The 13,481-nt window shown below is 49.8% G+C and overlaps 1 protein-coding gene across 3 annotated transcripts in view; it reads right to left on the reverse strand.

Moving 5' to 3' along the window:
* Nkain1 (sodium/potassium transporting ATPase interacting 1) overlaps window positions 1–3,191 on the reverse strand; it is a 61,917-nt gene extending 58,726 nt beyond the window's left edge. The window contains exon 1 of one of the 3 annotated variants that reach the window (XM_045150275.1): window positions 2,982–3,130. In XM_045150275.1, the coding sequence (XP_045006210.1) occupies window positions 2,982–3,035 (54 nt within the window). In that variant the 5' untranslated portion in view covers window positions 3,036–3,130. Of the gene's footprint in view, window positions 1–2,330; window positions 2,352–2,981 lie in introns of those variants that run through there. The other 2 variants (XM_045150277.1, XM_045150276.1) reach the window with 2 other exon arrangements.
* Between the last annotated feature and the right edge of the window lie 10,290 nt (window positions 3,192–13,481).

Here is a 13,481-nt window from a genome sequence, read left to right on the forward strand (position 1 = left end):
TAATTATATACATCAGTTTTGTTTCTTTGGTCTTTGAGGCAGACTCTTCATCTCACTCAGGCTGACCTGGAACTCACTCTATAACCCAGGCTGGTCTTGAACTCATGGTGACTTTCTTACCTTGGCCTCCCAGGTGCTGGGATTGGTGTGAGCCACCGTGCCTGGCTACACTAATTACTTCTTAAGTTAAAAAACCCTGGCAGAAGCTGAGTGTGGTGGCGCACGCCTTTAATTCCAGCACTCCGGAGGCAGAGGTAGGAGGATTGCTGTGAATTCGAGGCCACCCTGAGACTCCATAGTGAATTCCAGGTCAGCCTGAGCTACAGTAAGACCCTATAAAACAAAACAAAACAAAACACCCCAAAACAAAAAACAAAACAAAACAACAAAACCTGGCAGCCGGGCGTGGTGACACATACTTTTAATCTTAGGCTGAGGTAGGAGAATTGCAGTGACTTTGAGGCCACCCTGAGACTACATAGTGAATTACCGATCAGGCTGAGCTAGAGCAAGACCCTACCTCGAAAACCTTGGACTGGGCTAGGGAGATGGCTCAATAGCTAACAGTGCTTGCTTGCAAAGCCAACTGACCCAGGTTCAATTCCCCAGTACCCACATAAAGCCAGATACATAAAGGGTACATGCATCTGGAGTTCCTTTGTAGTGGCAAGAGGCCCTGTTATTCTCACACCTCTGTCTCTCATAAACAAATACAACTTTAAAAACCCTGATTAAAATTTTTAAAATTAAACTGGGTGTAGTGGCTTATGCCTGTAATCTCAGTACTTGGGAGGCTGATTGCAGAAGGTTCGCAGAAGGTTCAAGACCCACTTGGGTTACAGAATAAGACCATGTCTCAAAAATTAATTAAAAATTGTGCTGGGAATATAGCTCTGTGGTTCAAGGCACTTACTTGCAAAGCCTGCTGGTCTGGGTCAATTCCCCAGTTCCACATAAAGCCAGATGCACAAAGGGGCACATGCATTTAGTTTGTTTACAGTAGCAAGAGGCCCTGGCGTGCCTATTCTCCCCCCCCCCACTTACAAATAAATAAATAATTTTGCTAAAAATTGTCAGGCGTGGTGGCACATACCTTTAATTACAGCATGCAAAATGCAGAAGTAGGAGGATCACCTTGAGTTCAAGGCCAGCCTGGGACTACACAGTGAGTTCCAGGTCAGCTTGGGCTAGAGTGAGACCCTACTTCAAGAAACAACCCCCTCAAATTAATTAATTAAAAATAATTTTAGCTGGGCATGGGGGTGCATGCCTTTAATCCCAGCCATTGGGAAGCAGAGGTAGGAGAATTGCCATGAGTTCAAGGCCACTCTGAGACTACATAGTGAATTCTAGGTCAGCCTGAGCTAGAGACCCTACCTCAAAAAAAACAAAATAAATAATAATTAATAAAAACAGAAAAGGAATTATCTTAAGTTTCAACACTTCTTGGCATTTTATGCTACTCAAAAGTGGATAAAAGGCGTTTCTACTATAAGCCCCAAATTACCAAATAACTGATTTATCTATTCAGTTTACAAATATTAACGGGGTGTCAGGCAACGTTCCAGTTGCTGGGGATTTAGCAGGGAACAAACCAGGTCATCCCAGCCCTTCTGAAGTGTCTCTTCTACCTCAACCATCTTTGAGGATGGACACTGGGTAGCCCCTTTGAGGGGTGGGGTTAATAGGGCTGGCTCCAGTCTTCAGGGAGAAGGTCCTGTCACTCCGTGGGTGGCAGTTTTGAGGCAGGTGCTTTCAAGAGAGGAACCAGATGAGCCAGGATGTCTGCACATCCCACTCAAAGCCTGTCTCCATCACCCTCCGCACCTGTGAGGAGGAGGAAGGCACAGGAGACACAAGCAGGCCAGGGAGGGGACCCAGGTGACCATGTACAAGAGAAGTGAGACTGAGGTGACCCCAACTCACCCTAAGAATACAGCGTGGCCGGGGGTTCCCACCCAAATATGCCTAGAGGAGAAGTCCAGCCCCAAAGCCACTAGGTGTTGGGTCCCAGCTCTAGGAAGGCAGGAGACCTGGGCTTCTGGGTGACCCTCCCTATTCACAGGCCAACATCTTATTTAAAGAGCACATCACTAGTTCCCCTGGGCCTCCAAAATCACTCTGCTGGTCTGCTTGAGAGAAGGGTCTCTCCTATCCTGGGGCGGTGGCGGGGGGGGGGGGGTGGAGAGGGAGATGAGACACACCAAATGTTCCTGTCCATTGGCTCTAGAGAGCTCTCTGCCTGACCCCACCCCATACTCGGATGGAACTGATGGCTTCCAGGTCCGGGGCCACAGAGACCAGATCAAAGCCAAAAGCTGGTTCAGGACCTGTTAGATCAAGGCGGCCCAGGACCCGGCAGTTCCTGGTGACCCTCCCCAGGGAGGTGGCTCTCTATCCCAGGCCACCTAGTCCTCAGGGTGATGGGAGTCAGAAGCACAAAGGAGGGTTGAGCGTTCTTGGCAGGAGTCTCAGATCCCACCACACAGATGAACCAGGAGCAAACATGGTCGGAGATGGAGCGGTGTGCCCGGAGACACACACTCAGGAGCAGAGACTTTGTGAAGAGCACTCACAGGGGCGGAGCCCGGAGGCAGAGACCCTGAGGAAGGGAGACCCGCGCAACCAGAGATCAGGAGGGGAAACGCGCACGGCAGGGACCCCATCGCATCCACAGACCAGCCTCGGACACACCCCCAGCCCCGAGAGAGCCTCCGCCGTCTCCCTCCCATCCCCAGTCCCTTCCCCGGCGCAGCCCCCGAGAGGAAGCCCGAGGGTCGGCGCGGACCGCTCGCGGAGGGGACCGCGGGCCGGACCGTGCGCGCGGCGCGCCGGGAGGCGAGGAGCGCACACAAAGAGCTGGCCGGGCTGGCGGCAGGAGCAGGCTCCGCCCGGCCGCCCCGCCGGAGACCCACGATCCCCCTCCCCTCCGGTGCGCCCGGGACCCCGGGACCCGCCCTCCCGCTGGGCGCGCGGCTCACCAGCTGCAGACAGCAGAAGGCGACGAGCGTGCAGCGCCCGCTGCACTTGGCCATGGCTCCCGGGCCGCGCGGGCCGCCCTCCGCCGCGCCCCTCGCGCTCCGCGTCCTCCCGCTGGCGGCGGCGGCGGCGGGGTCCCACCACCACCCCGGGTGCTTTTAGGGTCCGGCCCCGGAATGCCGTGTCCTCAGGGTCGGGGCCGTCCGCCCGCGCTCCGAGTCCATGGTCCTCCGCCCGGCCCGCGCGCGAGCCCCGCTGCGCCGCGCCTCCTTTGTCTGCGGGCGGCCGCGAGGCGCACCTCGGGCCCCGGGCGTCCCGCTCCGAGCGCGGCGCGGCGCAGCACTGCCCAGTTGGGGCAGCCGCCCGGGCGCTCGGCGGCCGCCGCTTCCCGGCCCACCACGTGGCTCCACCGCTGCCGCCGCCACCAGCACGGAGGAGGGGTGGGAAGGGGAGGCGTGGGGCGGGGCGGGGGAGAGGAGGGGTAGCGGGGAGGGGTGGGGGAGGGGGCCGGGAGGCTTGGAGTGAAGTAGGAAGAGCGCGAGCTCCCCGGGACGTGAGCACAGCCCTGGGCCAAATCCCGACTCTTCTGCTCACCTGCTGTGTGACCTTGGGCAAATCACGTTACCTATCTGGGCACCCCCCTGCCTCCGCCCGTTCCCACCCCCCCCCACCCCCGTGACCACAGGAACAAAGTCGGAATAACGTCTCCAGCAGTGCGGGTGTGAAGCCGGTGGGTAGCCGTGTGTAAATAAAGCATTAGCCTGCTGGGGGAGTTGGAGTCCTGTCAGGAGGGGCGAATTCTGGGCTTCCGATTTTGCCCTGTTTCCAGCTCCGTTCCCACATCGGCTCCTCTTCCAGACTCTCTCCTGGATGCCTGGCCACATTCTCTACCTTTCTAACCGGCATTTGTTGAACCCCGACTGCATCCACATCCTGAGGTCCTAGAAGCCAGAGGTGGGCCTGGAACACTGTTCCAGTTCCCACGGAGTTTCACGACCCAGGGACCAGACAGGCTTCCCTGAGCACCCAGTGAGCAAGATGACTCTTGAGTTCCTATCCTAGCTGCGTGCCGGAGGGAGTCAGAGGACAGCCTGGTTCAAACCACCGCAAAGCACCTACACTGGGAACTTCCCTCTCCGTTTATCATCCTTGCCCTCTTCCACCAGCCTAAGTGCACCCTGACAAATAGCATCGCCCCGCAAGGAAGTTTCCAGGTCACCCCGAAGCTTCCCTCTGCCATGGGGATCTGTCACGAAGTTCTGCACACCACTTCCATAATACTCCTGGACTTCCTATTATGAGCTAGGATATCCACTGGGGATAAGGGAGAGACCCACATAGTAGTCTCTGCCCTCACTGAGCACTCTAGTAATGAGGAAACTGTTTTGAAAACAAGTCAACGGGGACGGGGGAGATGGGTCAGTGGTTAAAGGCACTTGCTTGCAAAGCCTGCCAGCCCAGGGTTTCAGTCCCCAGTACCCATGTAAAGCCAGATGCACAAAGTGGCCCATGAACCCGGAGTTTGTTTGTAGTGGTAGGAGGCCCTGGCACACCCATTCATTCTCTCTGCGTGGAATAAATAAATACTTAACAAATATTTTTTCAGCTGGGAGGGATGGCACACGCCTTTAATCCCAGAACTCAGGAGATAGACGTAGGAGGACTGCGGTGAGTTCAAGGCCACCCTGAGACTACTAGTGAATTTCAGGTCAGCCTGCACCAGAGTAAGAACCTACCTTGAGAAACAAAACAAACAAACAACAACAACAAAAAAATCCAAGAAGCCAGACCTGGTGGTGCATGACTTTAATTCCAATATTTGGGAGGCAGAGGTAGGAGGATCACTGTGAGTCCAAGGCCATCCTGAGACTAGGTACGTACATAGTGAATTCCAGGTCTGCCTGGGCAAGAGGAGACCCTACCTCAGAAACACACACACACACACACACACACACACACACACACACACAAAACAAAGTCTGGAGAGATGGCTCAGTGGTTCAGGTACTTGCCTGCAGAGCCTAACGACCTAAGTCTGATTCCCCAGTAATCATATAAAGCCAGATGTGCAAAGTGGCACATACTTCTGGAGTTCCTTGGCAGTGGCTGGAGGTCCTGGCACACCCATTCTCTCTGTCTCTTCCTGTAAATAAGTAAAAAATAAAACAAGACAAAGCAAAACAAAACCAAACCTCAGTAAACTTCAAGATGGTGGCACAGTATAACAAGGCCGGTTACTAGGCAGGCCTGTGAAAGATTGCATGTTGGGGCTGAAGAGATGGCTTAGCAGTTAAGGCTCTTGCCTGCAAAGCCTAAGGACACAGGTGTGATTCACAGTACCCACATAAGCCAGATACACAAAGTGGCACATGTGTCTGGATTTCATTTGCACTGGCTGGAGGCCCTGCACCTTCTATCTGCTACTTTCTCTGTCTCTCTCAAATAAGTAAATAAATAGATTTATTTATTTCGTTTTCTTTTTTGAGGTAGGGTCTTGCTCTCGCCCAGGCTGATCTGGAATTCACTATGTAGTCTCAGGGTGGACACAAACTCACTGTGATTCTCCTACCTCTGCTTCCCCAGTGCTGAGACTAAAGATGGTGCCACCACGCCTAGCTATTTTTTTTTTTTTTTTTAAGATTGCATGTTGGTGAAGCCAGTCCTATATTTTTTTCTCAATTTTTATTAACATTTTTCATGATTATAAAAAATATCCCATGGTAATACCCTCCCTCACCCCACTTTCCCCTTTGAAATTCCATTATCCATCATATCCCCTCCCCATCTCAATCAGTCTCTCTTTTATTTTGATGTCATGATCTTTTCCTCCTCTTATGATGGTCTTGTGTAGGTAGTGTCAGGCACTATGAGATCATGGATATCCAGGCCATTTTATGTCTAGAGGGAGCATGTTGTAAGGAGTCCTACCCTTCCTTTGGCTTTTACATTCTCTTGGCCATCTCTTCCTCATTAGACCCTGAGCCTTGGAAGGTGTGATCGAGATGTTACTTGGTACTCCAGTCACTTCTTTCCAGCACCATGATACCCTCTGAGTCGTCCCAAAGTCACTGCCATCTGAAAAGAGATTATCTACCCAAAGTGAGAGTAGCGTTAATATAAAGGTATAAATATTAAGAGAAGTGCTTACTGGGCAGTTTGATAAGCATAGTATATATATTTATCCAGACATCAGCACATGTTACACCCCTAGAGCTCATGACTACCCCTGTTTTAAGTTTTCAGTATCAGGGATGTATTCCCTCCCATGGAGCAGACCTCTAGTCCAATTGGAGGGCGGTTGGTTTCTACCACGATAGACGTGCCACTATTGTACTCTGTTGGCTCATTTGGCCTGGCTGGCCAATTATAAGGCTTGCAATGTCCACTGTTGAGTATCTCCACTGGTAATTTCTCTCTCTGCATTGAACTACATGTAGAGTGGCTTCTTCCAGCTTTCTGTCAGCTGGACTATGTGGAGGAGGTTATCAGCTCAGTTCCAGCAGGATTTCTCAGTGGCCTGAGTATGTGGAGTCTTCAGCAATAGGTCTTACCATCTATTCCTGGTGGGAAACCAAGGGCCTCGGCAATGGCCTATAATGTTTTGGGGGCATCAGGGACCTTCCTGGCCAACAACTCATTGGAAGGTATCCCATCGCTGGCACTGAAGATTTTTTAGCAACGATCTATGGCTCCTGAGTGTTCCATTGTCCAAAACCAGAGGATTCTGTATGATTTATTTATATCCTGTGAAATTTTGATTAGTCCTCCCTCCACCTTTCCTTTACTCAATCTCTTCCCCTGACCTCACTTTGGGCCTTTTCACCCTGTTAATCTATTCTTCTACTTACATATATACAATACCAACCTATTAAATACCCTCCCCCCTTCCTTTCCCTTCTCTTTATATCTCTTTTTTTAGCTTACTGGCCTCTGCTACTGAGTTTTTTCCTTCTCACGCAGAAGCCCAATCATCTGCAGCTAGGATCCACATATGAGGGAGAACATGTGGCGCTTGGCTTTCTGGCCAGCCCTATTTTCCATGCAATTGGCAATGCTCTTTCTAGAGGTCTCTATCCCTTCCTCAGCATACCACTATTTATAGGTCTATTGTTTTGAGATTGTGTCATGATATGTACTCCATGCTGTCCTCAAACTCTCAGAAATCCTCCTGCATCAGCCCTCCCAATGCTGGGATTTTAGGTGCAACCACCATGACCAACTTTTTTTTTTTTAAATTTATTTGAGAGCGACAGACACAGAAAGACAGATAGAGGGGGAGAGAGAGAATGGGCGCGCCAGGGCTTCCAGCCTCTGCAAACGAACTCCAGATGCGTGGGCCCCCTTGTGCATCTGGCTAACATGGGACCTGGGGAACCGAGCCTCGAACCGGGGTCCTTAGGCTTCACAGGCAAGTGCTTAACCACTAAGCCATCTCTCCAGCCCAACATGACCAACTTTTTGTTTGGAGATAGTGTTTCACTCTAGCCCAGGCTGACCTGGAATTCACTATGTAGTCTCGGGTTGGCCATCTTCCTACCTCTGCTTCCCAAGTGCTGGGATTAAAGGTGTGTGCCACCATGCCTAGCTAATGCCCAATTTTTATATAGGTGCTAGGGAGCCAAACTCGGGTCCTCATGCTTGTGCTGCCAGGGCTTTGCCCATGGAACCATCTCCCTAGATCCCTAAATTTGGTGGGGTTATGTTTTGTTTGTTGTGTTTTTCTTTTGAGGTAGAGTCTCGCTCTAGCCCTGGAATTCACGGTACAGTATCAGGCTGGCCTAGAACTCAACAGTTCTCCTGCCTCTGCCTCCCAAACGCTGGGTTTGAAGGCATGCCTGACAAACTTGTGTTTTATTTTTATTTTTTATATTTTATTTATTTGACAGAGAAAGAGGGAGAATGGGCGCACCAGGGCCTCCAGCCACTGCAAAGGAACTCCAGATGTGTGTGCCCTCTTGTGCATCTGGCTAACGTGGGTCCTGGGAATTGAACCTGGGTCCTTTGGCTTTGCAGGCTAATGCCTTAAACACTAAGCCATCCCTCCAGCCCTGTGTTTTATTTATTTTTTTATTGACAACTTACCTAATTATAAATAATATCCCATGGCAATTTTCCCTCACCCACTTTCCCTTTGGAAACTCCATTCTCCATCATATCCCCTTCCCCTCTCAATCAGTCATTTATTTTGATATCATGATCTTTTCTTCCTATTATGATGGTCTTGTGTATGCAGTGTCAGGCACTGTGAGGTCATGGATATCCAGGCCATTTTGTGTCTAGAGGAGCATGTTGGAAGGAGTCCTACCCTTCCTTTGGCTCTTACATTCTTTCTGCCACCTCTTCTGCAATGGACCCTGAGCCATGGAAGGAGGTATTTCAGTGCTGAGCACTCCTCTGCCACTTCTTCTCAGCCCCATAGTGCCTTCTGAGTCATCCCAAGGTCACTGCAATCTGAAGAGTGGGTTTGCTAACCAAAAGTGAGAGTAGCATTAATATATGGGTATGACTAGTGAAGATACTCAACAATGGACACTGCAAACCTTGTAATTGGCCATCCAGGCCAAATGAACCAATGGGTGCAATAGTGGCATGTCTGTCATGGTGGAAACCAACTGCCCTCCAATTGGATTGGAGGCCCGCTCCATGGGAGGGAATACATCCCTGATACTGAAAACTTAAAATGGTTAGTCATGAGCCCTAGGGGTGTAACATGTGCTGATGTCTGGATAAATGTATATACTATGCTTATCAAACTGCCCAGTAAGCACTTCTCTTTTTTTTGGGGGGGGGTTGAGGTAGGGTCTCACTCTAGCCCAGGCTGACCTGGAATTCACTATGTAGTCTCAGGGTGGCCTTGAACTCATGGCGATCCTCCTATCTCTGCCTCCCGAGTGCTGGGATTAAAGGCGTGCGCTACCACGCCCGGCATTTCTCTTAATATTTATACCCTTATATTAACGCTACTCTCACTTTGGATATAGAATCTTCTCTTTTCAGATGGCAGCAACCTTGGGATGACTCAGAAGGCATCATGGTGCTGGAAAGAAGTGACCAGAATGCTCAGTACTGTAACATCTTGATCACACCTTCCAAGGCTCAGGGTCTAATGAGGAAGAGGTGGCCAAAATAATGTAAAAGCCAAAGGAAGGGTAGGACTCCTTACAACGTGCTCCCTTTAGACATAAAATGGCCTGGATAGGGCTGGAGAGATGGCTTAGCGGTTAAGGCGTCTGCCTGCAAAGCCAAAGGAGCCCGGTTTGATTCCCCAGGACTCACGTTAGCCAGATACACAAGGAGGCACGTGCATCTGGAATTTGTTTGCAGAGGCTGGAGGCCATGACATGCCCATTTTTTTTTTTTCTCTCTCTCTCTCCTTCTCTCTTTCTTTCTCTCTCTCTCTCAAATGAATAAATAAATAAAATGTTTTTTTAAAAAAATGGCCTGGATATCCATGACCTCATAGTGCCTGACACTACCTACACAAGACCATCATAAGAGGAGGAAAAGATGACATCAAAATAAAAGAGAGACTGATTGAGATGGGGAGGGGATATGATGGAGAATGGAATTTCAAAGGGGAAAGTGGGGGGGGGGGCAGGAGAAAGTGTATTACCATGGGCTATTTTTCATAATCATGGAAAATGTTAATAAAAATTGAGAAAAAATATACGGGTATGAACATTAAGAGAAGTGCTTACTGGGCAGTTTGGTGTGTTTTATTTATTAAGAGAGAGTGAAAGATTAGGAGGGAATGGACACACCTAGGGTCCAACCACTGCAAACAAACTCCAGATACATGTGTCACCTTGTGCATCTGGTTTATGTGGGTACTGGGGAATCAAATCGAGGTCCTTTGGCTTTGCAGGCAAGCGCCTTAACCACTAAGGCATCTCTCCAACCCAAACTCTGTGTTGTAAAACACACAGGATCAGCATGCCTGAAGCCCTAGGTTGGATCCCTAGCACTGCCACTAGTAATAGAAGCCCACACAGGTAACTCCCTGAGGCGTCCCTGTAGATATGCTGAATCCCCACTTAGAATAAGCTGGGATAACAGTGGGAGCTCTTCTTGGCTATTCTTGGGGAGTAACAGCTGGGTCCAACCAGGATCCATGACCAGCTAGCCTTCTAAGAGTTTCTGAAGTCTCAAAAATGAGATGCAAAATTTGTCTTTTTCTGCAGGAAAAGCCCAGCTTTCATCTGAATCACCAAAGAATATACTTTACACACACACACACACACACACACACACACACACACACACACACACACACACAAAAGAACCCAGATGCACCAGCTCCTCACCAGCTTGCTGTAGCTCCCTCCTGCAGTCTGACAACTCAAAACTACAGGCCTACAGACAGCTGCCATTTGGCCAGTGTTCACCAAGCCAGGCGCTTTGCACACGCTCACTTAATCCTTACCCTAACGGGTTTCTGCTGGGGCTGTGAAAAGTTTCATCAGGTGTGCGTATGTGTACGTTTATACAAACGTGAGTACACATGTGTGTTTGAATGAACATATGTACATATGGGGGCTAGAGGTTGACATGGGGACCTTCCTCAGCTGTTTCCCACCTTATTGTTATTACTATTAATTTGTTTTCAAGGTAGGGTCTCAGTCTAGTCCAGGCTGACCTGGAATTCACTATATAGTCTCAGGGTGGCCTCTAACTCATGGAGGTCCACCTAGCTCTGCCTCCCAAGTGCTGGAACTAAAAGTGTAGACAACAATACCCGGCTTGTTTGTTTGTTTGTTTTTGGTCTTTCAAGGTAGAGTCTCACTCTAGCCCAGGCTGACCTCGAATTCACTATGGAGTCTCAGGGTGGCCTTGAACTCACAGCAATCCTCCTACCTCTGCCTCCCCAGCACTTGGATTAAAGGCATGCGCCACCACGCCCAGCTTGTTTCTGTTTTTGAGGTATGGTCTCACTCTAGGCCAGGCTGACCTGGAACTCACTCCGTAGGCTGGCTAGCCTTGAATTCAGTGGTCCTCCTACCTCTGCCTCCTGAGTGCTGTGATCAAAGGCATGCAGCCCCTTGCTCAACATCACCACCTTATTTTTGAAATAGATTCTCTTGCTAAACCAACTGGACTCGACAGGGTAGCCAGTGAGCCCTAGGGATTCTGTCTCTGCCTTCCCAGTGCTGGGATTAAGTGTGCACTGCCATGCCCAGCAATTTATATGGGTGCTGGAGATCCAAACTCAGGTCCTCACACTTGGGTGGCAAGCACCTTACCTGCTGAGTCATCTCCAGAGCCCCTCCCCCAGCCTGGATCTTGACTATTCCTTGACATGCCTGTGGCCAAAGGCCTGATCTCCTCACTCAAAGTCTGGCCTATGGGATCAAAGACCGTCTGCCTCACCCCAGCAGATGGAGTATTTTCCAAGGTCATCTAGACCACATTCTTCCCTAAAGAATCCTGTGTCCACCTCCACTGTTCCCTCTCAGCTTTCCCTGCTTTGACGAACACCTCCCCATCAGTAGTGCAGACATCTTTTGGATGGATTTCAGCTCCAGTGTGTCACTTCCTTAGGAGATCTTCCTTGACACTCTGTTACCTGGGGAAGATCCCCTCTGGCTACCTCTATGACAGTTCCCCCGCCCCCCCCCAGAAGTAGCGTCTCACTAGCTCAGGCTGACCTGGAATTTACTAGGTAGTCTCAGGGTGGCCTTGAACTTTTGGTGATCCTCCTACTTCTGCCTCCCAAGTGCTGGGATTTAAAGCCACCACACCTGGCTTCTATGACAACTGTTATGAGAACTTCCTGCACTCCCATGACTTTGTTTCCCTCAGAGTCCTGTGAGGATAGTGACTGTGGAGACTTAGCTCTGCCTATGTGTGAGGGGAATGATGACATACACATCACTCTCTTCTTCCAAGCTTTGGGGCTCACCAGACCTTGGGCCTCTTTCTCTCTTGGAGGTGTGCAGTTCTTAGAGGAAGCTGCATAAGCAAGAAGTAGTCACATTTGGCAAGAGGTTAAAAACTGGGGATGACATCAGGGGACTTGCAATCATGACCACGAAGGATGACTAACTCGGGGACAGGGAAGGCTGTGGGGAGGATGGAGCAGGATTCACAAGTGAAAGTCAGCAATGACTCAGAATAAAGCCCACTTCCTGGATGTGGTCATCCTGGCGTGTGTGTGCAGGCAAGGGCAGGGCCAGTGAGTATGATGTGGGGAAGAAGCCTTAGGAAGTCCTCCTTGCCCTAAACTAGGGTTAGGCAGAGCCTATGGCTTCTACCTTAAGTGAGTAAGACACTGAAGGCCCCTGAGAAAGTTCTCTCATCTGTTCAGTGTTGAACCTGATAAATCCCTCTTCCCTCAAGCCAGGTGACTGAATATACTCACCAATGATAGCTGCTGGAACACTGTCTGTCACCAGCAATCCTTTATGCCAGCTGAGTGTCTGATGATTCAATCCAGAACTGATTCAAACTTCCTGGACACAGGCAGACCCACAGGCGAAGGTCTCAGTTCCACCACCAGTGCCCACCCACCCAAGAGGCCAGTCCTGAGCCTCTGGTCATCACCCATCCTGACTGACAGAGACCCATAGGGACTCTGCCTCTCCTTTTTCTGTTTGTTAGTCCCATCCCCCGCATTCCCGAGGTAGGCTAGCCCAGGCTGACCTGGAATTCACAGATAGGAGGATTGCCATGAGTTCAAGGGCATCCTGAGACTACATAGTGAATTCCAGGTGAGCCTGAGCTAGTGAGACCCTACCTTGAAAAACCAAAAAATAAATAAATAAAATAAAATAAAATATAGGCTGGGTGTGGTGGCACACACCTTTAATCCCAGCACTCGGGAGGCAGAGGTAGGAGGATTGCCAAGAGTTTGAGGCCACTCTCAGACTACATAGTTAATTCCATGTCAGCCTGAACTAGAGTGAGACCCTACCTTGAAAAACTAAACAGATAAAAAAATAAAATAAAATAAAAAGAACCAGTGAAGATACCCAACAGTGGACACTGCAAACCTTATATTTGGCCAACCAGGCCAAATGAACCAACGGGTGCAATAGTAGCACATCTATCATGGTAGAAACCAATTGCCCTCTAATTGGACTAGAAGCCTGTTCCATGGGAGGGAATACATCCCTGATACTGAAAACTTATGAGGGTAGTCATGAGCCCTAGGGGTGTAACATCTGCTGGTGTCTGGGTAAAAGTATATACTATGCTCACCAAACTGCCCAGTAAGCACTTCTCTTAACATTCATATCCATATATTAAGCCTATTCTCACTTTTGGCTAGAGAACCTTATCTTTTCAGATGGCAGTGACTTTGGGATGACTCAGAAGGTACCATAGTGCTGAGAAAACGTGACAAAGGAGTGCTCAGCACTGAAATATCTTAAGCAACCTTCCATGACTCAGGGTCCATTGCGGAAGAGGTGGCAGAAAGAATATAAGAGCCAAAGGAAGGGTAGGACTCCTTACAACGTGCTCCTCCAGACACAAAATGGCCTGGATATCCATGACCTCATAAT

Source organism: Jaculus jaculus, chromosome 5, assembly GCF_020740685.1.
Source record: "Jaculus jaculus isolate mJacJac1 chromosome 5, mJacJac1.mat.Y.cur, whole genome shotgun sequence".
Lineage (NCBI taxonomy): Eukaryota > Metazoa > Chordata > Mammalia > Rodentia > Dipodidae > Jaculus > Jaculus jaculus.